This window comes from Osmerus eperlanus, chromosome 5 (genome assembly GCF_963692335.1).
Source record: "Osmerus eperlanus chromosome 5, fOsmEpe2.1, whole genome shotgun sequence".
Taxonomy (NCBI): Eukaryota; Metazoa; Chordata; class Actinopteri; order Osmeriformes; family Osmeridae; genus Osmerus; species Osmerus eperlanus.
The window spans coordinates 5,931,485-5,956,137 of NC_085022.1; the positions used below are offsets into that span (position 1 = coordinate 5,931,485).

A 24,653-nucleotide genomic window follows, 5' to 3' on the forward strand; every position below is an offset into this window, starting at 1 on the left:
GCGAGCAGCGAGATGCGGTGTGGCTGTCTGTCTTGGACCAGCAGCAGCAGGTGGTCGTGGAAGCGCAGGGTGTCGTCCAGGTGGGCCACCACTCTCAGCTCCAGCTGGCTCCCTGGAGACACCACACCCTCGCTGGGCTCCACCCTCCACAGAGACCTGCTGCGGCCCTGCTGACACACACACACACACATACATACACACCCCACACAGCACAGACACACACACACAGACGCACCACGCACAAACATGCACGTACAAACAAGCATATACACACACACACACAAGCACACACGCACACAGACACACCGTACAGCTAAATGGACCTGAAAGTGCTTCATGAGACTGTTCAGGCTCTGAGGGTAGTGAGTGTAGGAGGAGCCAGTGACAGTGAGTGAGGGAGGGAGTGAGGGAGTGAGGGAGGGACAGAACCCACCATCTGTGCTGAGAAGAGCGCTGGGATGGGAGACTCGTTACACAGCTGCAGGGTTCTAGAAACATCCGTCAACACTGGGATGGAGCCAAAGTCGAGATGTGTGGTCGCAACAAGCACCTCAGGACCCTTCCCAATACAGGACAGCAACACCTCCTGCAACACCACAACAGGCCCGGGGTTACACACACACATATACTGTATATACTGTATACTGTAGGGCAGGGCTCTTCAATTAGTTTGGAGCTGGGGCCGGTTCTTGAAACTGAGGCAAAGTCAGGGGCCGGAGGATATGAGTAATCACGGTAACAAATAAAGAAATTACAACAACATACTGAAGGAGTCAATATATTCTATTTTGTAAGTGCATATAACAACATATGCCCAAGAAGCCGCATATGCCCAAGGATTCAAAAATCAAACCAGGTGAGCAATAACCAAGCCATATTAACAGACAATTGGAGAAAATGCAATTAACTAACAAAAATGGAAGACTAAGGGCGGTGGGGGCCCCTGGGCTTGGGTCATTTTCGGGCCCTACCAACTATACATGACTTTAAATAGAACAAAATGATACATACACAAGCTATATGTATTTAGAGCTGCACGATTCTGAACAAACAACTAAACAAAATAACATAATTTATGTTAATTGCTGAAGTGTTGCTGAATTGCTGAATGTTTAATTATTCTGAATTATAAAAATAAAAAAACTTGGTTTGAATGCATGATTCAACTACTCAAATACTTCACTTGTTTCATGGATGAATCCGCATTTTTGAACGAATCTCCTGAATTAACGATTCAATGACTAAATGTTCCCCAATGACAAAACATTTTTTAAAGTTATTATACCATGGTCTGGGTGAATACTCGATTCTGATTGGCTGCAGCCAATCAGCCAAGTAGTTCCAGCAAAACTGTTCACCATTCTAAATTATTGAGCTGGCTACATTGTATGTGCAAAGAACATCTTTCCTTGGTATGAGCCTGTACAAAGTGTCTGAAATAAGTAACAATAACATCAGGGACGCAGTCACACTGTCAAAACCTCCGTTTACAATTTTGAGAAACTTTACCAAGCTAACATGTAATTACAACAATGAGTGACTTCAATATCTCTTTTAACCTATTTGGAAAATGTTACTTTTCTGAATTTACTGTGTCAGTCAGTGTCACGTAACCGCTCATCTCACATCCCATTCGATTCACCTCGCTAGTCAACCTAGCTCTACTTCAGACTGCGGCCAACACATACAAATCTTGATTTGATTTGGGGACAATGACATGGCTAGATTGCTGTCTAGTCTTGTTGTTAAACATACTGTCAAATTATAATTACTGTTTGGAGAATATGTCAACTTTGATGCGATCATCTCACATCCATTTGCTAGCTATTCAACCCACTACACATGCTGCGGCCGTACTGTAGCCTAGTACTAGCTAGTATATGGCCGATACCTTGTTCGTGAAAACCTTGATATTGATTTGGGGACAATGACATGGCTTGTTAGCTAGCTAGTCTTCTTGTCAAACATATTGTCAAATTATATTTACGGTTTGTCAACCGTACACAATGTTCTTGTCTATGAATCTTGCTAGCATAACTTAGCTTTCTGGCTAATAGCTCAGTCCTCCGCTGCACGTAAACGGGCGGGGCCCCCTACAGGACGGGGCCCCCTACAGGACGGGGCCCCCTACAGGACGGGGGCCCCTACAGGACGGGGCCCCCTACAGGACGGGGCCCCCTACAGGACGGGGGCCCCTACAGGACGGGGGCCCCTACAGGACGGGGGCCCCTACAGGACGGGGGCCCATGGGCTGGAGCCCAGTCAAGCCCAATGGTAAGTCCGGCCCTGGTCACAAGTGTTTTTTTTTTTTTTGTCATAGTCACAAACTGAATGAGGTTACTGGAGCACACTCCGGGGTCCAGTCCAAAGCTGCTAGGGGGCCGGATTCGGCCCGCGGGCCGCCTATTGAAGAGCCCTGCTGTCAGGTGGCTGAGCGGTTAGGGACTCAGTCTAGTAATCTGAAGGTTGCCAGTTCGATTCCCGGCAGTGCAAAATGACGTTGTGTCCTTGGGCAAGGCACTTCACCCTACTTGCCTCGGAGGAATGTCCCTGTACTTACTGTAAGTCGCTCTGGATAAGAGCGTCTGCTAAATGACTAAATGTATATCATCACACATATATATACACACACATGCACAAACACATTTGTACACACATACACACACATATGTATATACAAACAGCACATACACAGACAGACACATAAGTATGCACACGTGACACACACACACACACTGACCAGAGGGGGCTCCTTCCTGCCAAACACAGCGATGAGAGCGGTGTGCTGCAGCCGCCCCACAGCCTTGGCCTGCAGGACGAGGGGGATCTCCACAGCACTGCCGGGCTGCACCACCCCTCTGGGGTGGGCGCTGGAGTACACCAGCGCCGGCCTCTCCTCGTACTCCTGCACACACACACAGAGACGCAAACATTTAAACATATATATACGCAGATAAACACATACACACAAACACAATTACTGAAAGTTAGACAGGCTAAGGGTAAGGCTAAGATATGTAAGGGTTAAGGCAAAATTGCCGTTGAGCATTGATTGAAAGTAATGGAGGCGGCAGCGGTTGCCAAGGTTGGGTGTGTAAAAGCCCTCGAGGTTTAAGAGTCAGTTTGACGAGCCAGAATGTTTGGCAGCGAGTCACACCTGGAAGAGGAGGCCATAGCAGGCTGGGAGGTCACTGCTGTTGATAAGCTTCAACATTTGCTCGTATGGGTAACCAAGGAAACAGCCGTGGTACTCTAGCAATGAGGTTTCCACGACAACCTCAGGCACGACGCACCTATGAAGCCAGAAAACATCAACAACATGCAGTTGGTCATTTTTGTGCTCGTGTGTGTGAACTGAGGATGTTTGTGTGTGTGTGTGTGTCTGGAGGCAGTGTTTCCGCTACGGTATCAGAAATAGGGCTGTACAAAAGGCCGTCTATCAGCAGTGATTGTTAGAGTAGAATAGTGGGTTTATTGTTATCATTCGCTACAGAACGCTTAGCCTATATGTCAAGATCGAATGAAGCAGACAGTGTACACAAGCTATAAAGTGGCCTACCATAATCGATAGGCTAGGCTACTGACCATTTACAATAAGTTGTTACGTCAATTATTAACTGGCAGAATTTATGCCATTTAGAACACACTTTAGGAGTGGAAGAGGTGTCTTTAAGTAGCCTAACCTTATTGCTTTAGGGGAAATAGGACAAAATATGTGCAATATTACATTAGCTATTAGACAGTAGACTATTACATTAAACTGCTCCAAAATATAGTGAACTTCATTTCGGCTGGGGGGGGTTGTTGTTCTGACAGACCTGCCCCCGCTGCTAAAATAAAATCAATCCTAAAGGAAACACTGTGGAGGTGTGACCTGGTTGTTTGTGTGTGTGTGTGTGAGGCATCTGGACCTGGCTGTGATGGGCAGGGCCAGCACCTCCTCCCCCACTCCCTCCACATCCACCACCAGTGCCAGACGGTAGCTCCGCACCCTGTTAGAACACAGTGTCACCTACATACACACACACACACACACAGTGTCAGAATAAAACCATTACGTCAGAGATTCCTTGGTATGTGTACTCCAGTGGTGAGTCCCACAGCCTCTGGTGTGTACTGTACCTGAATGGACATCTGGCCCTGGGGCCTCACTGTGCCCGAGCGGGGGCTGAGGCTGAACTCGGCCGGCCTGCTGCCCTCGGCGCTGCTGCACGGCCAGTCCGCCCGGGACAGGTCGGCCACCTGGGAGACGCTGGTCACGCTGGGGGCTCCGTCGCCATCCCCGGGGACACGCAGGGCAAACGCCATGGGAACCAGGGAGGTGTTACTGAGGCTGCAGGTCAGGGTGTGAGGGAAGCCTGGAGGGCAGGCAGAGACAGATAGACAGGCAGAGGAAATGAGAGAGAGAGGGTGATAGAGAATGAGAGACACAGAGAGACACAGAGAGTGAGAGGGAGAGAGGGAGAGAGAGAGAGAGAGAGAGAGAGAGAGAGAGAGAGAGAGAGAGAGAGAGAGAGAGAGAGAGAGAGAGAGAGAGAGAGAGAGAGAGAGAGAGAGACAAGCAGAACATAGGCAGGAGAGGCCGTGGTGTTGTTGCAGGTTGTCCAGTCAGGACAGCAGCATGTTGGGATGTCAGACTCACCAAAAGACACGTCTCCAAATGTGAGCTCTGGGATGCTGAAGTGGAAGGTGGGGCCCATCACACGCCCCCTGGAATAAACATCACGATGAAGGTGAGGTGTTACAGCTGACGTTGAGGAGGAAGTGGAGGAGGAAGTGGAGGAGGAAGTGGAAGAGGAAGTTGAGGATGAAGGGTTAAGGTTGAAGTTGAAGTGGAAGATGATAAGGAAGTGGAGGAGGAAGTGGAGGAGGAAAGGAGGTATGGGAGATCTACATGAAGGTGGGGAGTTATGAAACACAGCAGAAGTTGACAGTGAAGTTTAAGGATGAAGTTAAGGAGGATGAAGTGGAGGATGAGGGTTAAGGAGGCGTGTGTGTGAGATACCTGAAGGTGAGGGTCAGGGGCTGAGGGTTTCCAATCACAGTCAAGAGGATTTCCTCTGAGAAATTTCCCAGGGTGCTGCAGGAGAAGCAGACCTCCAGGGCGTGGCACTTCCCAGGGGGAACCACGCCCTCTGCTGGACAGAAGGAGAAACAGCGGCCGAAGGCTGAACTTGGACTCTCCACACTGTAGGAGGCGGTGATGAGCCCCTGGTTGGACAGCAGCACCTGAAAAAACACACAAAGGAATATTTACATGACAACTCAACTGTATCGTGTCTGAGGTCATTCAGTTGCATAAGTGGGGTATGATCGCTGCCCAGGTCAGGTTTGAAGGCATGTGTAGGATCAGATAATAATTCAAATGCATTTAGCAGACGCTTTCATCTTAAGCGGCTTTCATTTGAACCTGCGACCTCTTGATCTGCTGTCGAGTGCTCTAACCACCGAGCCGTACCCTCCCACCCTCTCATCACACTTCAGACAGGACCTTCCAGACTGCTGTACCTCATAGCTGTGCTTGGAGCCCACAAAGATGTTGCCCATGTCGAGGAGATCAAAGTTGGACTGGAGTTTGGGGCCGACCCCCTCCCCCTTGATCCTTAAAGGCAGGCGAGACTCGCGACCTACAGACAAGGAGGGAGGGAGGGAGGGAAAGAGGGAGGGAGGGAGGAGAGAGAGGGAGGGAGGAGAGGGAGAGAGAGGGAGGGAGGGAGCAACATGTTGCAGTGAAACAGGGTCAAAACTGCTCGTAAAAACCTCCTGTCCACATCAACGCTGCACGTAAACAAACACCTGTGATGTCGCAGTAGAGCGTGAGCTGGTAAGCGGTGGCCTCCCGTGGTTTGAAGATGATGCTGATGTCTGCGGAGGAGTTGGGCCAGATGTCCCCCTCCTAAACAAACACAAAACACTTGGTCAGTTCCCTGACCAGTCTCCTGACCGGTGCTTCTCCACAACCCCACCGCTGGGCCAGGAACCCACCAGGGGCTCCACTGTGATGTGGCTGTGTAAGAGGGCCGGGTGGTCCTGGCGCAGCTGCCGGCGTCGCTCCTGGAAGGTTCTGGAGAGCAGAGAGAGGCGGTCTCGCACGGTGGGGTCGGCGTCACACTCGGACAGGAAGTTCTCCATTTCATCCTCCTGCTCCTGGTACAACTCCTTGCACTCGCTACGGAGAGACAGGGAGAGGGAGAGAGAGAGAGGAAGAGAGAACGGAAGAGAGAGGGAGAGATGAAGAAAGAGGAGAGAGGAAGAGAGGGAGGAAAGGGAGAGATAAAGAAAGAAGGAGCGAGAAATAGAGGGAGAGATAAAGACAGAGGAGAGGGAAGGAATGAGCAAGTCGGAAGCACTCAACATTCCCGCAATGCTCTTGAAACTGCTACGGTGGGGATGGGTGGAGAAGGGGCCGTGTCGAACGCACGGTCAAGGACGTCCCCTGAGATGGACCTTACCTGAGCTTGAGCTCCTCCTCCTCCCCCTCGCTGGCGAAGGCGCTCCAGCGGTAGTGCAGCAGCGCGTCGCTCCTGTTGAGGAGGGCCACGGCGCGCTGGCTGGACAGGGACACGAACGTCCTCTCCACCATGACGGAGCTCCGCTCCAGCCTCACGTTCACGTCTGCTGCCGCGCCGTACAGCCGCAGGCACACGTCCTCCCCTGGACACACACGCACGCACACACGCACACACAAACACATACATACACACAAACACACACGCACGCACATACAGGCACATATACTCACACGCACACACATACATGCACACACAGTCAAAGTTTGGATGAAAACCTGACCTTGGTTATTTCATTACTGTCTTACAACACTGTCCGTGTCTTCAGCGTTGACATCAGGGGTATTGCCATGTCTTACTTACATGATCATTTGTTCCTCCATGAGTTTAAGAGCACTTTGTCATCACTTTTTAAAACACTTTTTAAATTGTTGTTAGAGTTCATGTGGATACTGTATGTTTGGTTCATGTTTTGGATCTAAGTCTCACTAAGGTTGAGGTAAGAGAAGATAAGAAAGAAAGAAACCAGTGGTTCTGTCATGTAACCTTGATTCCAACAAGAGGCACTCCTCTACAAAGACCCCAACAGGACCAGACTAGTCACTCCCATCCGACCAGAAACAAATAAGACTGGGTAAGGTGCCTGTGTTTTGCCAGACTCAGCTGCTAGTAAAAATGTAAATATCCCCAAACAAGTTTGGTTAGATTCAAATCAGATCCTTGCAGCTGACCCACTGCTCAACGTGACAAATGGCAACATGTCAATTTGAACTCCACAACAAACCTAGTGTATCCCTCCATCCCCCCCTCCCCCCCTCCCTCCCCCCCTCCCTCCCTCCATCCCCACCTCCCTCCCTCCCTCCCCCCCTCCCTCCCTCCATCCCCCCCTCCCTCCCTCCCTCCATCCCCCCCTCCCTCCCTCCATCCCCACCTCCCTCCCTCCATCCCCCCCTCCCTCCCTCCCTCCATCCCCCCCTCCCTCCCTCCATCCCCCCTCCCTCCCTCCATCCCCACCTCCCTCCCTCCACTCCCTGTCCAAGCTGCTATTCTGACCCCTCTGTTATGCCCCAACTTTAGTGGCCCTATGGGGCAAACAAACATTCCACCACTGACCCAAAACAACTACTAAGAACACCTTTAAAAGTACCAAATCCATGGGATTTATTAATACAACATCATTTCACAACTATTAGACAAACATAGCAGAGCAACAAACTCCCAGGCTAAGAGGCAGCAAGACCAGCAGTCCCCAAGCTAGAAGCCTTTCCTGCAGCAGGAAACTGGAGTCTTTATCTGCTGCTTGATCACCTGGCCAGGTGCATCTTATCTGGCAATCATGGGGAACACAACCTGGGCGGAACTACAGAAAAGGGAAGTGACAAACAAAGAACACAACACATGTGGCCGTAACACCTCTGACACCAGTTCCACCTCTAAAACTGCAGCAGCGACACTGTGTCTCTCTGTGTGGCTCCGTGGAAGCTGCAGCACTGTCTATGTAGGTCTATAGCACCTTGACAAGCTTTATGACAGCCATGGTACTTTAGCAGCGTACACTGCTGTTTAGTGAACCCCGAGGAGAACCCCGTCTAAAACATATATGAGACAGACAGGGAAAGGTGCTAAATTAAAAATGGTTTGCCCCTGATGGGCCCAAAGTGGTCTTTTTAGAGCAGAGTCCATTATAAAAGCTTAATGTTACTGCTGCCCCTCACAAGACCTGAGTGTTATACAGGGAGACAGCTACGCAGCTTGGCAAACACATACACACACATACACACACACACAGCTGTATAAAAAAGAAAAAATACCGTCTGCACTCATAATACAGTGTCGTGGATGTTGGTGCCACACACTTCTTGATCTTCATACCACATCGGCGTGTATTTCCTAAGAACAGCTGTCACCCCTTATTCCCCTCCTTTTCCTCCAGTCTGTGGGTTTGTGAGTGTGTGTGTGTGCTCATACACATGTGCACGTACATGTGTACAACCATTCAACAAACACTTCGGCCTTGCAGTAAAAACTGAATTGCCCCGAAATTTACAATCACACATACAAACATTTACAAACATATACAATACACTATAACTAGCATGTTAAAAACACATTCAATTTTGTCGACATGGAGAGAATTCTACAATTAAAAGTTTGTATTTGACACGGTTAAAAACAATATTATTGTCGATCACTACTACCAGCTTAGTTATGAAGTCTGACAAGGAGTTTAGCCAGTGCAGGTATCGCACTTGTGGTGTCGCGTTTAGTTCCCCTGGCTAGAGAGTACTGCAGCGAGTTCCTCAGCTGTCTGCTGTACTGTTCTCCCCGGGTCAGAGGCAGCCAGGAACAGTGTGTGTGTGTGTGTGTGTGTGTGTGTGTGTGTGTGTGTGTGTGTGTGTGTGTGTGTGTGTGTGTGTGTGTGCTATTGGTTTAACCTGTGTGGTAGTGGAGATGCAGGTCTTGGCAGTGGTCTCCAGAAGTCTTGGGGAGGAAGTCCACTGACACCTGTATGCTGGCTCCTACTGCCACTGTTCCCAAAGGGGGCGCCACTGAGAAAGGGCTTGACACAATACAGGACACAAGGTCAGAGAGGTGACCCCTAGCAACCCTGAAGTATGTGCATGTGTGTGTGTGTCACCTGTGTGTGTGTGTGTATGTATGTGTGTGTCTCACTTTTGTGTGTTTGTGTGTGTGTCTCACCTGTGTGTGAGTAGCTGGAACCTGGCTTCTGTGTTGCCTATGTTCCTGACCAGTAAGGTTCGTTGAGCCACGGCCTTCACAGGAGAGACGGGAAAGTGCAGCTGATCAGGGAAATCCAGGACAGCCCTTGCTCCGATCGCCCGAATCGGAACCTCAAACTTCTCCCTCTCTGTCACACAGACAACCCTGTGAAGGTAGTCCTAGCAACACACACACACAGAGAAAGTGAAGGGGAGATCTGATCTGATCACAATTCTAAACACCCAGATAGCGAGGCAGCCGAGCTCCTAACCCCCAGCCCAGTACCTTGTTCTCCTGAGGGGAGAAGAGCACAGTGAAAATGGAGGCCATCCCTGGAGCTACTTTGCTGCCCACATCCACTGGACTGACCACACGGAAGTACAGGGAATCCTCCTCCATGACCTTCACCAGCCGAGGAATCTAAACACACACACAGACAAGTGAGACACACACACGTGAGCAGGGCTTGACATGAGTGGCTATTAACTTTGGAAAACCACTAGCCACAGTGGCTGGTGAGCAAAAATGTTAATGTCAAGCGCTGCACAGAGCGCTGAGACACACACACACACACACTCTCTGGATATGTTTGGAGACATCCCAGGTTCTCAGCAGCAGAGGGCAGGCTGAACAGCAGAGCTACCTTGTCGTTGTTGCGGAGGGTGAGGGGGATCTGGTAGGTTTCTGAGGGAGAGTAGTTCTGGAAGATGATCTCTGAGGGAAACGGCTGGAACAGAGCCTGGTCCACGTCGACCGAGGAAAACTGACAGGGATAGTCAATCACACAGGGATAGTCACAGGGTCTAATCCAGACTTGTCATGTTGAAACATGACGACATAGTAACTTAAAACTATAAAACTACAAAACCTATAATACTATCAACTTCTTAATAGTTTGTATATTGCATGTACTTTGTATATTGCATGGGGGAAAAAACAGTGCAGCAGAAATAGTATCCATTCTGCCGTGTACAGATGAACTGAAAAACTGTTGCTCCACCACTGAAGATACATCTGAGATAGCTTCAGTGTTTGGCTCATAGTGAATATTGAAATGTCAATCTTTGAAAGTCAAGAATTTTGAAAAGGCATGCTTAATGTTCTTAGACTTGAACCTGGCCTGCTAGGTTGGGTATTTTAGAGGGTGGTCTTGCTAGCTTTTACCTTCTGATGTGTGGTCTCGCTCATGTCCAGCAGCTCCAGGATGCGTGGCGGGTGCATGACATGAATGCTGGCCAGCTTCTCCTCTGTGGACAGGGACATCTCACGGGCAAACTCAGACGGAAGAACCTAGAATCGGACAGCGAAACATCACTGCAGGGCCGGATCCAGGGGGGTGCAAGGGTGGGCTACGCCCCCCCCAGATTTTTCTGACTTCAGCCAAAAATGTTACATGCAGCTGAGAGCTTGTGAACTGGCATCTTCTTACCTTCCTGGGCCTGTCTTCCCACCCCACTAGTTTGGGGTTCCGTGGGGCAACTACTTTGGTCTTGAGCCCCTCTGGCATTTTCAGGGGCGACCTTGGCAGGGCACCATCACCAGCGTGATATGGCTGGACTTTGGAAGTAGGCATTGTAGACAGTTGGCTCCTCCTTGTTTCACCTAATCTAGAAACGCATTAAATCCCGATGGATATCAGCATAACCGTTCAACGTCCAGTGATTTATGTTCAACCTGAAATTGTATTAACTATGAATGTCATCTAACTAGGTATAGAAAACATAAGTGCTAGCTCTAACTAACCTTAGTCTAGGTGACTGAGCTTGCTAAAATAGCGACAAATAAACGCGAATTTATTTCAAAACATTTACACTCAGAAATACCTCTTTCTAACTGTATTAATGAATTATGTAAACTATTAACTAACACACTTACAGATAGTCATTCCTAGGTTTAGCCAAGAACATTGACTAGTAGCTGATAGCTAACTAGCGAAAGTGCTTTAATTTGAGTTGACTGTTTCTCTCTCGTGCACCTTGTTTGCGATTTGTAGCTTGGTTGTTGCCTTGGGAACGACTCTCCAATAAACGGCGTCTTCATTGGTTCCAGGCACCCGGCGCCTCCCTGCAGACACAGCCTCTCTGCGCCCATCTCTTTTCTTTTTACAGGCGATCAATTCACAGTAGGCCTGTTTATTCATTTAGCAGGTCTACGCTTTTATCCAAAGCGACTTACAAGAAAGAGCTTTACAAAAAGTGCATAGGTCAATGATCATAGACAACGAGAGACAAAAACATTGCAGGTAGCCATGAAACATAGCCAACATTACCAACATTGTGAAAAGCAAATAAGTGCCAATGGGTAGAACCAGAAGAGCATGTCGTTAAACAAATTACAATTAAACAACATGCTCCTCGAAAGTGCTAGAGTGTACCTGGAGGAAAGCAAGCAACAATAATATAATTCTCAGCTACAGGTAGGCCTACTAGTGAAATCAGTTAGGTCTACAACTAACCAACAAGTGCAACAAGTCCCTCAATAAGTGTCATTGTGTTCCTGGAGGAAATAAACTAACATCTGATCCAACAACGGACCAAGTGCGTCTTTAGCCTTTTCTTGAAGGTGGAGAGACAGTCAGTAGCCTATCTCTGATGGATGTGGGGAGATGATTCCATTCCACCATTGGGGGGCCAGACAGAAGAGCTTGGGTAGGGAGCGGGCGCTCTTGAGAGGCGGGGGACCACCAGACGGTTGTCAGAAGAAGACCATAGGTGGTGGGTGGGGTTATGAGTCTGGACGAGAGATTTGATGTAGTCAGGTGCAATCCCGTTCACCGCTCGGAAGGTCAGTAGCCTAGCTACCACTGTAACTTTACATTGCACTGGAAGGAGTAGTAGCTAACTGTCCGCTCTCTTCTTATCGGGATTTTTGTCGGCTTGCCTCACTCACTCGAACCAACATCAGTCCAGGCACATGATTTAGGCAATTTATATGTAGTATACTAATATACTATTTTGTGGTTTGTGTCTTCCGACCATATGTCTTTTGGTACTTGGTAGTGTATACACAAACGGTGAGAAAGAAAACTGATAGACCGTTTTCTCCCGACTCCCAATCACCCAAATTAAAGCTGACTGATTGAGGTCTGATTGCAGGTCTGGGCGAGACTAGGATTCCTGAAGAACATAGTTGGAAAGTAGCCAGGGTCTAGCCTAGGCTACTGCCTACTTGTATTCTGCTGATGTGGACGTTTGTCTTAAGCTTTCAAGTTATATAGCCTATACGATGAATAAAATAAAAAAAGCCCAGTAACGTTTTTTAATTAGCCTATGAAGATAATCAAATTCGTATAGATTATCATAACTCGTTTCCAGGCTTGATGAGTTATGCTACTTTGTTCCCAGGGCGCTGTCAGTGTCATTCCTCCGGGATCAGTGAGCGGGTCAGTGAGCAAGCCAGTCTGTTAGAAAATGGGATGTGACAGCTAGACTAGCTTTTTCAAAGGGACCGCAACTCTACAGACTCCGCCTACATCGTCGGACACCCACCGACCACGTCAGACGCAATAGCCTATGTGACCTCGTCCGTGTGATTACGGTTTAAGCTATAACCAACCCATCTCTGTCAGCGAGCTGTGTCGAACTGCGGAATTAAAACCGCTTCAGCTATGGATGCTTCAGCCTTCGGCAAGTGCAGGTAAGATACCGGGGTATAGGCTAGGCTTCTGGAAAGTAAACAATCGTGTTAATTTAATGTTGTCTTCGCTATATTGTATAGACAGTGCTTAAATATTAAGTAGCCGTCTGAAAGACGGTCTCTATGACAGTATGATGCCTGATTGAGCTAAAATATCTAGATTATCAGATCGCTATAGCAACAACCAATGTGGATCAAACAAGCCAGTGTCCTCCATAGAATCTATGAGCGTCCGTTCTAGGCAAAATAGGTAGGTCATCAATGAACATCATATCCTACGTTTTATCATCTTCCGTAGGCTATGTATAAAACATACACGTCAAATACACGATTATTTTGAAGGACAATAAAGAATGTTTTCTGTTCACTAATCACCAACTACCACATGTTCTGTGTTAATTTATATAAATAATATTAAGTAAAGACGTGGTCTCTGTTACTGAGTTAAACGTTTGGAAAGATTCACTGAATTGTCTACACAGATAGCTTGCGCAAGCTATTTTCTACACACTGACTCGATCGGCTCGAGCTTGCTTCTGCCGATAAATAGCCTACTATAAAGAGCCATTGTGCTCGTGCACCAGTAACCGTGCGTGCGCAGCCTGCTGATGAAAAAGTGCTGATCCCAGCACCACGGACAGCTCCACCAAACCCACATCAGCCAATCAGCTTGCGATTCTTTCTCTCACTCCTACTCGCTTTTACAAACCTCCCCAGAAATCATTACAGTTTGGTTGCTCATCTTCTATAAAACAAGATTTCAACAAAATGACTTTCTGTTCAAAGTACGAAATATGTTTCACTGACATCAAAGTACAATAGATTTATAATCAACATTGATCATAAGGTTGAGAATAAAATGTTACTGCAGAAGTTTTATGGTGACTTATAAGATAAGGCATTCGGCATTACAGCTGTAAACTAAACGGTGTAGCCGTTAATGACAGACATGATCACTGAAATACATCAACTGCTCAGTTAGTCTTTCTTTAGTTAGTCTCTCTCTCTTTCTCTCTCTACCTCTCTCTCTTCTAAATCGTATCCTCTTTCACTTTCTCTCTGACACACAGAACGGGATCAGAGAGTGCCATTACCAGCTGTGCTGGTTGCTAAGATATGTTACTAAGTACCTCTTCACAAGGAAAAGCATTGTTGGCATGTTTTTGTTGCTTAGGTAATTTTAGTAGAACTGTAAAACTGCAGAGTTTACTGTAAATACTTGGGTAAGACCATGGGCGGAAATCCCGGGGGGGACACGCCCCCCCCAATCCTGGGAAAAATATGATTTGTCCCCCCCCAATAAATCACTGTAAACATAACTATGTAATTTCAACAGTTTCAGTTACTAACTATAAATGATGATTAATTATGGTTCCTCAATATACATTTAACATATTACAATGTAGGCTGTGTTACAGCAGTAATTTTGGTGTCCCCTCAGAAATTGCTCTTGAGAAAATGTCATATAATTGTCCCCCCCAAAGTTGATAGCAGATTTTTGCCACTGGTTCAGTGGTTATTTTTAATGAAGAAACCGGAGAGAGCAATCGACAGATGTCGTGACACAGTGAGTGTCTTGATTGGTCTGATTGGGTTAGGGTGGCGGGATGAGATAGACAATTCTAAGAAGACACAATAGTTCTACAACTCCTTTCGTTTTTACTACCTAACTTGTTTTTTATTTATGAACCTGTTAAATAAATTATCTTTGAGTAGGCTATCTAGAAAAGCGCCATACACATTTAAGTTGCATTATTATTATGATACTAAAGTCACAGGACCGTTCAGCACAAGGACTGATGGGATTCTTTGTTTTCGTTACAGTTACAGTTATGAGGACTACCGCGAGACGGCAGACTGGCTGCTGGCCAACACACAGCTACGCCCCAAGGTAGCCATCATCTGTGGCTCAGGCCTGGGGGGCCTGGCGGACCTGTTGGAGAACAGGAACGTATTTTCTTATACGGACATCCCTCGCTTCCCCCACAGCACAGGTTAGCGTCTTGTGTCATCATTAGCTGCTCTGCGTTAACAACCAGCCCCTTGTGCTGTCCATGTTGTCATCCCTGTGTTCTCAACCCTGTTGTTTTGGTGTGTTTTAACTGTTTGTTGAGTGCAAACCCTGTATTAACGCTGTGTTGAGTGTGAACGCTGCATTAACGCTGTGTGTTGTGCGGCAGTGGAGGGCCACGCGGGCAAGCTGGTGTTTGGGGAGTTGGAGGGGCGCCAGTGTGTTTGCATGCAGGGCCGCTTCCACTTCTATGAGGGCTACAACATCGCCACGGTGAGCACTCTGGGGGCACGGCACAGCTGGGCTCACCCCAAACATGTCCCTTACCATGCTGTCTGGCCTCCTGAAACCTGGTTAACCTTTGATCGTGAATGTTTCTTTCCTGTAATGAATCAGCCATGGCTTGGGAATCTCAAGAAATACTTGGGACCTGGGTAAACATTACAGATAATGAAGAACTGATTTAACTGTTTTCGAGTTATGTATTTATTTATTTTTCACATAATTGTAAATTGAAAGTATAGCTTGAGGGGCTAGCTCACTGGGTAGAATGTTTACAATTTCTGCATGTCTTCCCCTCTCTCTCCCATACATTTCCTTTGTCTCTAACTGCCACTGTCCAAGAAGGCAAAACATGTATCTTAAAAAAGGGTAGCATGAATCAAAACATATTTTCTAAAGTGCACAACAGATTTATTCTCTTTATAAATGTTTATAAGCCAAACACCCTCCCTAAAACCCACCAGACTGTTGAGAGGCACTGAGAGTCAGTTGGTCCAACTCCTCAGATGACATTCTCACATTTAGTTTTTCCATGTTCTCACATTCTTATGTTGTCAAGTTCTCATGTTCTCATGTTCTTTGTCTCCAGGTGACATATCCAGTGCGTGTGTTCTTCCTGCTGGGGGTGGAGACTCTGATAGTGACCAACGCTGCTGGAGGTCTGAACGCCAGCTTCAACGTGGGCGACATCATGCTGATCAGAGACCACATCAACATGCCAGGCTTCGCTGGCCAGAACCCTCTCTGTGGTCACAACGATGAGAGGTGAGCCGACCACATCTTCAAACACTGGGTTCATGGAAGATGTTTGTATGCTGTGCCGAGGGAGTACATGTAAACTGCTCTGTGTATGTGTGTGTATGTGTGGCGGTGCGTGTGTGTGTGTCTGCCTGGTGTGTGTGTGTCTGTGCATGGTGTGCATGCGTGCGTGTGCTTCTAGGTTTGGCGTTCGTTTCCCCTGCATGTCTGATGCGTACGACCGTGAGCTGGGCACCGTGGCCCGGAGGACAGCGGAGGAACAGGGTTGTGGCTCCTTCCTCAAGCAGGGCGTCTACTGCATGCTGGCAGGGCCCACCTTCGAGACCATCGCTGAGTGTCGCGCTCTGCAGGTCCTGGGGGCGGATGCTGTGGGTTAGTATGGGATCACCGGAGCATGAGCACAGGCACATACTGACAGAAGCACAGCACAGCACTAAACCCCCCCCCCCCCCCTCTGTTTCTACTTCTTCCTCCCGTACCTCCCCCCCCCCCCCCCCCCCCTCCAAGGTATGAGCACGGTACCCGAGGTGGTTGTGGCGCGTCACTGCGGCATGCGCGTGCTGGGCTTCTCCCTCATCACCAATAAGGTGGTGACGGACTACGACAGCCAGCAGAAGGCCAACCACCAGGAGGTGCTGCAGACCACCGAGATGAGGGCCAAGGACCTGCAGAGGCTGGTCAGACACATGGTGGGCCAGTTATAGACCTCGCTCACTGGACTGGACCGGAATATTTAATGGTCTGAACTAGATTAACGAAGCTGGACTGGACCATGTCTGGCCATGGCCCTTCATACAGGCCGTATTGATCGCATGTTTTAGCAGGGTTCAGATAAATGGGGCATTGTGTAATGGATTAGTAGTTTTTGTGATAACAGGGTAGAGTCAGGATGAGGTACTACTCAGATCAGGGTGCTGGAAGGAGAGGAGAGTGGCTAGTGAAAGACAGCTTTGTGGGCATGCCTAGAGTAGCACACTGCATGGATTGGGCTAACATTAACATAACGAGGCTAGTTAGTACAATACATGCGGAATATGCCTTGGTGAGAGAAAAACTCCTTACCACAGAGAAGCTGAATGTACCTCAGGGAGCAGGGATAGAATGTTTTACACAGGGACATTCCGGTCTTACATGCCTTAGTTCTGATTAAGAATTATGGTTTATTATAAACAATGGTGGCATTGATTTCATATTTTTATAACTATATTTTATTAATAGCATGTATGATGTCAATCTTATGAACCAACAGTAAATATAAGATTAATATCTGATTTATGAGAGTTTATCTAAAATATTTAAACGTCCTTGGGTTATTTTAATATATATGTGTGTGATGTATGTTGAAGGGATGTCATGTGTTCACCTGTCACAAAGTTCACACAATGTCTTCAGGAAGTGACTGTACCTGAATGGAACAGATGGGAGAGTTATTATTATTGTCTGGGCTTTAACTTAAGGTGCTGTACAAACACATCATTCTCAGTCAAGGCTGTGGTTTCCTGTGTGTTATGTATACGTAATTCTGAAATAAAACCATAAATAACATGTACAATATCTGCTGTACTGTTGTGAGTGACACACACAAACACACACACACAGCATTGGACCACCATATGTCTCAGTTTACCTACACATATGACACACATAGGGAAGACACAACATATGCCAATGCACAGATGCTTTGAAATGAGCTGAATAAGTAACAGCATAGCAGTGGCTCTCCCCTATCTTCTGTATCATTCATGAGCTAAGCGGCCACACGAAGGTGGGGCTGAGATGAAATATTAACAGTGAGGCAGAAATAGATGAGAATCTCCTCCGGGCTTGTCTCCAGGACACAGGAAACTACGGAGAGAAGATGGATGGGAGGAGTGACGAAGGAGAGGAAAAAAGCAACGTGGAGAGAGAAAAAAATTATGAAGTGTGGGAGAGGAGAGAGAGAGGGAGGAGAATGGGAGGAGAGGAGAATGGGAGGAGAGGAGAGGGGGAGGACAGGAGAGGAGAGGAGAAAGGGGAGTGCAGTGGAGTAGAGGAGAAAAAGAGAGGAGAGACCGGTTGAGGTGACAGCTCTTGTTTGTAATGATCTATGTGTCCCTATCGTGCCAGGTGAGTGGAGGTCAGATTATTGATCCTGCTGTAAAGAGAGATGCAAAGGAGAGTGACTGAGACAGCTCTGTTCTGCTAAGGGAACGTGTCCACATCCCCAGTACCTGCCAGCCTGCCTGCCATCTTGCAGCACCCTGACAAACACACATTCATGATTCATTCAAACATCTATTTACACCCACTAGGAAATCCGTAAGACCTACGGGTAATATTTGAGACTTTCCCTCTTCCACACATGCGCAAACATAAACATACACACAATAAAGACACATACACACCCACACAAAAGAAGACTGCGAGTTAGAAAGAGTACATTTGTCTGAAGCTGATGGGACCAACGGGACGCCAAGGGATGTTTGGATCTCTAAACAGAGGTCCTGTCCCCGATTACAGCATTCTGCCTTTACGCACTGCTGTAGTGTTGCGAAGAAATTTGTGTCACTGCGCCACCCTCGCGTGACAGGTGGTACTGCAGCCCACGCTGTGGTTTAAAAGCGACTTGCAGCGCGGGCGGGCTACAGTGTGGCCGGACTATAGCAAAGTTGGCACAGGATTTCTAGCGCTCAGGAGAACACATCTGACACCATGGCCAACAAGCCACAGCAAGTACCCTATCTGCATCTGGCTGAACTCACTGCCTCGCAGTTCCTGGAGATCTGGAAACATTTCGACACAGACGGTCAGTTACTGTTTTTATTTTTACTTAATTTAAAGTTGCTCATTAAATATTTAATGTTGTGTGTTTTTGTATCAAATACATTAATAAATGGTGAGGGGAAAACAGGTGGGTATCGATTCTGTTCATCAGACGCTTTTAATTTATATTTTGTTTCACACAAAGCTTGAGAATGGAGTGATGGAAATGTGTGCATTCTGCAGAGATGCGACAGACGGACACCTAATTTACATTAATTATAAACCTGTAACTTGTTATTTATTACAATTTAATATTCAATGAGATTGAATGCTAGATACTGAATCTGCGTGTATTTTTTCAGATCAAACTGGGTCTCTCATCTTTTCTATTACTTTTCTGCGTGCTTTTAAACAGTGGTGTCTCGTGAGCTTCACGGATCAAACGGGTTAGGATGTTAGTTTTTTCCCCCATCTCAATGCTAAATGAAAATTTTTGACAAACGACCCCACACTGACGTTTTTTTAGTGTAGAGTTGGAAACGGTACCCCGCCTCTGACTAGACAGAATCAGAGTCCAGTTGACCTTGGCTTTCACCTGAACGGAAGGCAACTGCAGCTGCTGTGCTGGGGATGGGTGGCCAGCCATCCCCAGCAGGGGGGAGGGAGGGAGGGGGGAGGGGGGTTAGCTCTCCCTCAGGACTGGCCTAAAGTCAGTTTCCTCATTTACATATTGTATCTAATTTGCTAATCAAATATCATGCATCCCAACATTTGGCTACCAAGGATTTTGTTTCAACAGTCAGTGCAACACTAAAGTCTTATGGTGGGATGTGATTTGTTCGCAAGGCGGTTGTTAAATATTTCCAACAAAGACTATGCATATCTGTGTTTGTGTGTGCGCTTCTGCGTGTATGTAAATGTCAGTTGGAACCCAAGGCAAGTTCTGGGAAACCCTTATTTTTGGTCTTCATGCTGAATGGTATCGTCACTTCACTGATCACAAAATGCACACAATCCCCTCAACATTTGCCCTCAAGAAGTTTAATGAAGCATATTGGACAGAGCAGTACACACATACACAGACATTGGTTTGTCTCCAGTCTAGATCTTTCTTGTCACTTTCTACTCTTATAGTATTCTGGCATGGTCTTTAATCCAATCAGCTGGCATGTCATGTATTTTGTCCAGTGTTGTGTGAATTGAGTCCAGATCTGGTCTGTAGACAGTTCCTGTCTTGAGTGTATCATATAGGTGAAGTATCTGGTTTCTATTTGGTCCAAACTTACATTATTTATATTTAGTCATATTCTGTCGCTGCTTCTCGTGTGATCTGCAGTCATACCTGGTCTGTTGCTGGCCCTGTTCTGGTTCGGTCGGATCTATACTTATACCTGGTCTGTATTGAGTCCTGTTCTATAGCTTGTTTAGATCTGTCGTCCTGTTCTGGAGTATTCTGGACGAGTGGTCTGTTCTCTCCTTCCAGGTAACGGTTATATTGAGGGGAAGGAACTGGAGAACTTCTTCAGGGAGCTGGAGGTTGCACGCAGAGGATCTGGAGTGGTGAGTCCACAACAGGGTGGAGATCTACTGTCACCAACTACATACAACTCTGCAGGGCCCGGCCAATTCCAGCCCAATATTTATTGAAGAGATGAACGTGTGTGTATGTGTGTGGCAATTACAGGACCCAACAAATGTTACCTTCAGAGAGAAGATGAAAGAGTTCATGCAGAAGTTTGACAAGAACAAAGATGGCAGGATTGAGATGTCAGAGGTGAGTCTGTAGCTTTGCATCTCCAAGGACGTAGGCCAGCTGCTCTCAGGTCATAACTGAGATCTGATGTCTGCCAGGTGTCGTATTAGTCTCGAATCTCCTCTCTTGTCCTTCTCCCTCTTCCCCCCCCCCCCCTTCATCCCCTCCTTCTCCTCTCTGGCTCGTCTCCGCTGTCTCTCTCTACTGTTTCCCTCCTCTCCCTCTTCCTCCTGCATCACCTCACCCCTCTGAAAACCCCCAAACCCCCTCCACAGCTGGCCCAAATCCTTCCCACAGAGGAGAATTTCCTGCTTTGCTTCAGACAGTACGTTGGCTCCAGCACTGAGTTCATGGCGGTGAGTACAGGAAGTGAAGGTGAGTTCAGGAAGTGGAGGAGAGTAGAGGAGTTGAGTTCAAGAAGTGGACATGAGTACAGGATGTGGAGGGGAGTACAGGAAGTGACAGTGTTGAATTCAGGAAGATGACAGAACCAAAACAAAAAATATAAATTATTAGAGATGTTGATGTTAGAGACAGGATATGTATCACTCAGTCCTTATCCAAGGATTAGTTCTAAGGAGTGGTAGTCAAAATACAGGACTAAATGATGAGAACCAGAAGGGATGTTATTGTAGGAATAGGAGATGGATGGTTAAAGAAAGGGTAGGTAGGTCGGATTGATGAAAGCCATGATTTGCTTGATTTGTCTCATTAACTAACTTCACAAACCTCATTAGCAAACTCTACAAGCTAACTACAGTACCTAAAACATTACGCAGCTAACTAGCAAAGTGGTGATCTGAGGGAATAAGAGTGAAGGTGGTGAAGGGAGGCTTTTAGATTGGTGGAAGGAGAAAGAGAAGTAGAACCTATTTTCAGCTTCATAGATAATACATGGAGACGATGAGGGGGGAGCAGGAGGGGGAGAGGGGTATCCATCTTTGATAAGAGCTGTTCTGCAGATAGAGACACAAAGTCAGACAGAGGTCTGTAAAGGCAGAAAAGTTGGAAGAAACAGGAGAGATGCCATGTAGAGAACTAGCTTTCACCTGTCAGGTGACACTATTGCCAGGAAATTGGTCTTGCTATGAAAGCTATTAATGTTGATACTGCTATTATGTGGTTTGGTTTGCAGGCATGGCGACGGTATGACACAGATCGAAGCGGTTACATTGAGGCAAACGAACTGAAGGTAAGGTTGTTTGAGTTTAGGACTTAATTACTCGACCAGAATTGTACCTATATAGAGTTTGCAAGCTGGTTTGAAACTAGTATAGTAAACAGTAGAATGAAAATAATCCAGTTACATTATCCCACTCTGTATCCAATAAAATATTGAATCATATTGGATCATAAGGTTTTGTTTGGTCCTGGAGTGACCCTAACTTTTTTCTGGCTGGGTTGTGAAGTACATTAAGAGGATCTTCAGATCGGCACAGAAATACAACTTTCTAATGGGTTCTATGGGTACTGATTAGGTATAACGTGATAATCTTCTTTTGTGTTCAGGGCTTCCTGTCAGACTTGCTGAAGAAGGCCAATAGACACTATGATGACCAGAAGCTGCATGAGTACACGCAGACCATAGTGAGTAAAGATGTCAACTCCCAATCCCTCCTCACCTCCCAGCCCCTCCTCACCTCCCAATCCCTCCTCACCTCCCAGCCCCTCCTCACCTCACAATCCCTCCTCACCTCACAACCCATCAGCCCCTGTAGATTGTGTGTTCCAAGGACCACATGTTCAGACATCTGCAGCCTTGTGCAGGCCAGACGCGAATACAACCCCCCTAATGTTCCTCCTCTCCCTGTTTTCTCTACATCTCCATCTCCTGGTCGTTCTCCCTCTCTATATATATCTCCATCTGTCTCTCCTGCTCTTTCTTTCTCTAGCTCAGGATGTTTGATCTAAATGGAGATGGCAAGCTGGGTCTATCAGAGATGGCCAGGTAACAGATAACATGTCTCGATAGGTATTCACGTTCAACACTTCTAGACGTCCCTCTATTGTCTGACTGCTGTGTTCTTATACATCTGCTCCCATCTCTCTGCTCCTCTCATCAAGACTCCTTCCTGTGCAAGAAAACTTTTTACTCAAGTTCCAGGTAATAGCTGTTTTTTGTTAGAATGTTGGCCAGACTTAAGCTATACACTCACATGAGTGTGAGCTTTAAGATGAAAGTTAAGCTGGCCCACCAGGCTAGATTTGTGCATGATTTGTGTGGTATTTCTTTGAGGAACAATCAGGCACTCATCCGGGTCAGAAAGCTCTCATCCTCAAATCTTTTGATGTCATGTTGCTCGTCCATCAAGATATCCAATTTGGCACTTGTCTTCCAGGGTATGAAGATGAACACAGAGCAGTTCAATGCTATCTTCAAGTTCTACGACAAGGTACACCTCAAATCCGCAATTCCTTTGTTTGTAAGGTGTGTGTGAGTGTGTGAGGAGATGAACGAGTCGGAGAGGGGAGGAGAGAAAAGCAGAGGAGGGAAGAAGACTATGAGGAGAGAAGAAAAGGAGTAAAAAGATAAATAAGAGAGGCTTGCGTGTGTTTAGCTGGGCCGGAGGCTCGCTGACGACTAGAACAGACTCTCAATTATAAATGAGAGTCAGTCCATGAACACATGATGTGTGTCAAACGCTAACATTACGCTAGCTAACATCATTATCCGAGCGCTGGTGTGCAGCTCCGCCCTGCAGGTCCGTCGCTGGCAGCTGCTGCTGTAGCATTGTGGGTAAAACAGAGAGGCGGGAGGGAGAAAGAGGACAGGTCAACCGAACTCTAACAAGGCTCCCAGTGCCCCAACCAAAATGTGCAGAGCTTGGAAAAATACTAAATGTTTGACTGCACGCAACCAAGGCATGCTGTTCTCCACTCTCCAGTCCCACCAACTCCCGCTGTGCAGATTGGCATCTACAGTTACTCTTCTTCTTAAGTCCACTACTCTTCTCTACTGTATATCCATCGTTTTTTTCCAGCCTTCAATATATTCTCATCATCTCTCGCCTCCATCCCTCTTATAGGCTCCTTCATCCTTCCAAGTTCCATTCCATCCTTACAAACTACACTTCATCCTTTTAATTTCTTCGCTGTTTCCTTGTCACTCCATCTCTCTCCTCTATCCCTCCATCCCTCTGACTGTGTGTCTGCCTGTCACTCCATCCCTCTGACTGTGTGTGCCTGTCTCAGGATGGGAACGGGTACATTGATGAGCAGGAGCTGGACGCCCTTCTGCGTGATCTGCATACCAAGAACAAAAAGGTGAGAAGCTCTCAGGGGTCAGAGGTGAATGCTGCTCTCACAATGGTATGACCGGACCACCCCTGTATGACGAAAGGAATGGTACGGTCTGTAAATCAAAAAGTGTGCTTCAGTATAGTAAGGGTGCTGGTCAGTATAGCTATGTGACAGTGAGATTGATAATGGCTTTGTGAGTTTGAGAACGATGTTGTGATAGTGAGATTGATATTGTCGAGACTGAGGAAGTCGCTTTGGATAAAAGCGTCTGCTAAATGCATAAATGTAAATGTAAATATTGGTGCTGTGACAGTGAGATTGATAATGGCTTTGTGAGTTTGAGAACAATGTTGTGCTGGTAATGATACTGCCGTGGTGTCCTGCAGGACCTGGACAGCAGCAGCCTGGCTGGCTATAAGCAGAGCATCATGGCTCTGTCAGACGGAGGGAAGCTGTACCGCGCCGAGCTGGAGATCGTCCTCTGCAGAGAGCCCATGCTGTGAACCTGCCATCCTCCTCGCTGCCTGACCCCTGACCTCCCCCACCTACCGCTGCCTGGCAAATGCAACCAGGTGCATGTCCCGGTCACTCCCCTAACGACCTCTGATTGATTGAACCCTGATGCCCAAGGCCACGCCCCCCCCCCCACCCCCCTGCCACCCAAGCTCTCTGCTACCCCTTCAGCTCCTTGTGTGAAACGACAAGATCACAAACCATTGAGATCATCTGATTTGTTTACTCGTTACTGATTTATGTATGTATTTCTTTGACTCCTTTGTCCCCTCTCTCCCCGTCCCTATATCCTGTCCTCCTGAGTATTTATTCCTCTGTAGTGTCATCTTGTTTCCTTACTGGCGTGGAGGTGTTTTTGTCTGAAACTTCTTGAAAACATGAATTAAAGTCTGAGGATTAAGACTCTGATTTCAGCATCTTCATCCATCTTTCTGTTATTGTTCTCTGGTTCTTAGGCTCGTACAGCCTTAGCAACAACCGGTGACTC

General features: G+C 47.1%; 3 protein-coding genes across 3 annotated transcripts in view; 2 read left to right on the forward strand and 1 right to left on the reverse strand.

Annotated features, from left to right (window-relative positions):
* The window catches only part of hydin (HYDIN axonemal central pair apparatus protein), a 40,516-nt gene extending 29,685 nt beyond the window's left edge, over positions 1-10,831 (reverse strand). Inside the window, exons 1-18 of the mRNA XM_062460777.1 lie at positions 10,660-10,831; positions 10,395-10,520; positions 9,874-9,993; positions 9,516-9,650; positions 9,210-9,409; positions 8,945-9,069; positions 6,453-6,654; positions 5,986-6,169; positions 5,797-5,896; positions 5,509-5,627; positions 5,006-5,229; positions 4,643-4,710; positions 4,123-4,358; positions 3,912-4,012; positions 3,158-3,293; positions 2,741-2,905; positions 434-586; positions 1-167 (exon numbers count right to left, since the gene is read on the reverse strand). The exon at positions 1-167 is cut by the window's left edge and continues 72 nt beyond it. Coding sequence (XP_062316761.1) covers positions 1-167; positions 434-586; positions 2,741-2,905; positions 3,158-3,293; positions 3,912-4,012; positions 4,123-4,358; positions 4,643-4,710; positions 5,006-5,229; positions 5,509-5,627; positions 5,797-5,896; positions 5,986-6,169; positions 6,453-6,654; positions 8,945-9,069; positions 9,210-9,409; positions 9,516-9,650; positions 9,874-9,993; positions 10,395-10,520; positions 10,660-10,803 — 2,705 coding nt within the window. The 5' untranslated portion in view covers positions 10,804-10,831. The remainder of the gene's footprint in view (positions 168-433; positions 587-2,740; positions 2,906-3,157; positions 3,294-3,911; positions 4,013-4,122; positions 4,359-4,642; positions 4,711-5,005; positions 5,230-5,508; positions 5,628-5,796; positions 5,897-5,985; positions 6,170-6,452; positions 6,655-8,944; positions 9,070-9,209; positions 9,410-9,515; positions 9,651-9,873; positions 9,994-10,394; positions 10,521-10,659) is intronic.
* Positions 10,832-12,701: 1,870 nt separating this feature from the next.
* Positions 12,702-17,472, forward strand: pnp6 (purine nucleoside phosphorylase 6). The gene is made up of 6 exons (XM_062461428.1): positions 12,702-12,866; positions 14,691-14,860; positions 15,047-15,150; positions 15,749-15,924; positions 16,100-16,290; positions 16,426-17,472. Exons 1-6 carry the CDS (start codon positions 12,838-12,840, stop codon positions 16,620-16,622), a joined length of 867 nt encoding a protein of 288 aa, XP_062317412.1. The 5' UTR covers positions 12,702-12,837; the 3' UTR covers positions 16,623-17,472.
* Positions 17,473-18,555: 1,083 nt separating this feature from the next.
* Positions 18,556-24,568, forward strand: calb2a (calbindin 2a). The gene is made up of 11 exons (XM_062461430.1): positions 18,556-18,703; positions 20,144-20,220; positions 20,345-20,434; positions 20,689-20,769; positions 21,549-21,605; positions 21,923-22,000; positions 22,306-22,361; positions 22,478-22,517; positions 22,753-22,806; positions 23,606-23,677; positions 24,040-24,568. Exons 1-11 carry the CDS (start codon positions 18,610-18,612, stop codon positions 24,154-24,156), a joined length of 816 nt encoding a protein of 271 aa, XP_062317414.1. The 5' UTR covers positions 18,556-18,609; the 3' UTR covers positions 24,157-24,568.
* The last annotated feature ends 85 nt before the right edge of the window (positions 24,569-24,653 follow it).

Bases quoted from the DNA above. Each gene is read 5' to 3' on its own strand.
- pnp6 (XM_062461428.1), top strand. From the start codon at position 12,838: ATGGATGCTTCAGCCTTCGGCAAGTGCAG. The intron at 15,925-16,099 runs GTGAGCCGACCA...GTGTGCTTCTAG, and splicing joins TGTGGTCACAACGATGAGAG to GTTTGGCGTTCGTTTCCCCT. The intron at 16,291-16,425 runs GTTAGTATGGGA...CCCCCCTCCAAG, and splicing joins CCTGGGGGCGGATGCTGTGG to GTATGAGCACGGTACCCGAG.
- calb2a (XM_062461430.1), top strand. From the start codon at position 18,610: ATGGCCAACAAGCCACAGCAAGTACCCTATCTGCATCTGGCTGAACTC. The intron at 18,704-20,143 runs GTCAGTTACTGT...CTCTCCTTCCAG, and splicing joins GAAACATTTCGACACAGACG to GTAACGGTTATATTGAGGGG. The intron at 20,221-20,344 runs GTGAGTCCACAA...TGGCAATTACAG, and splicing joins CACGCAGAGGATCTGGAGTG to GACCCAACAAATGTTACCTT.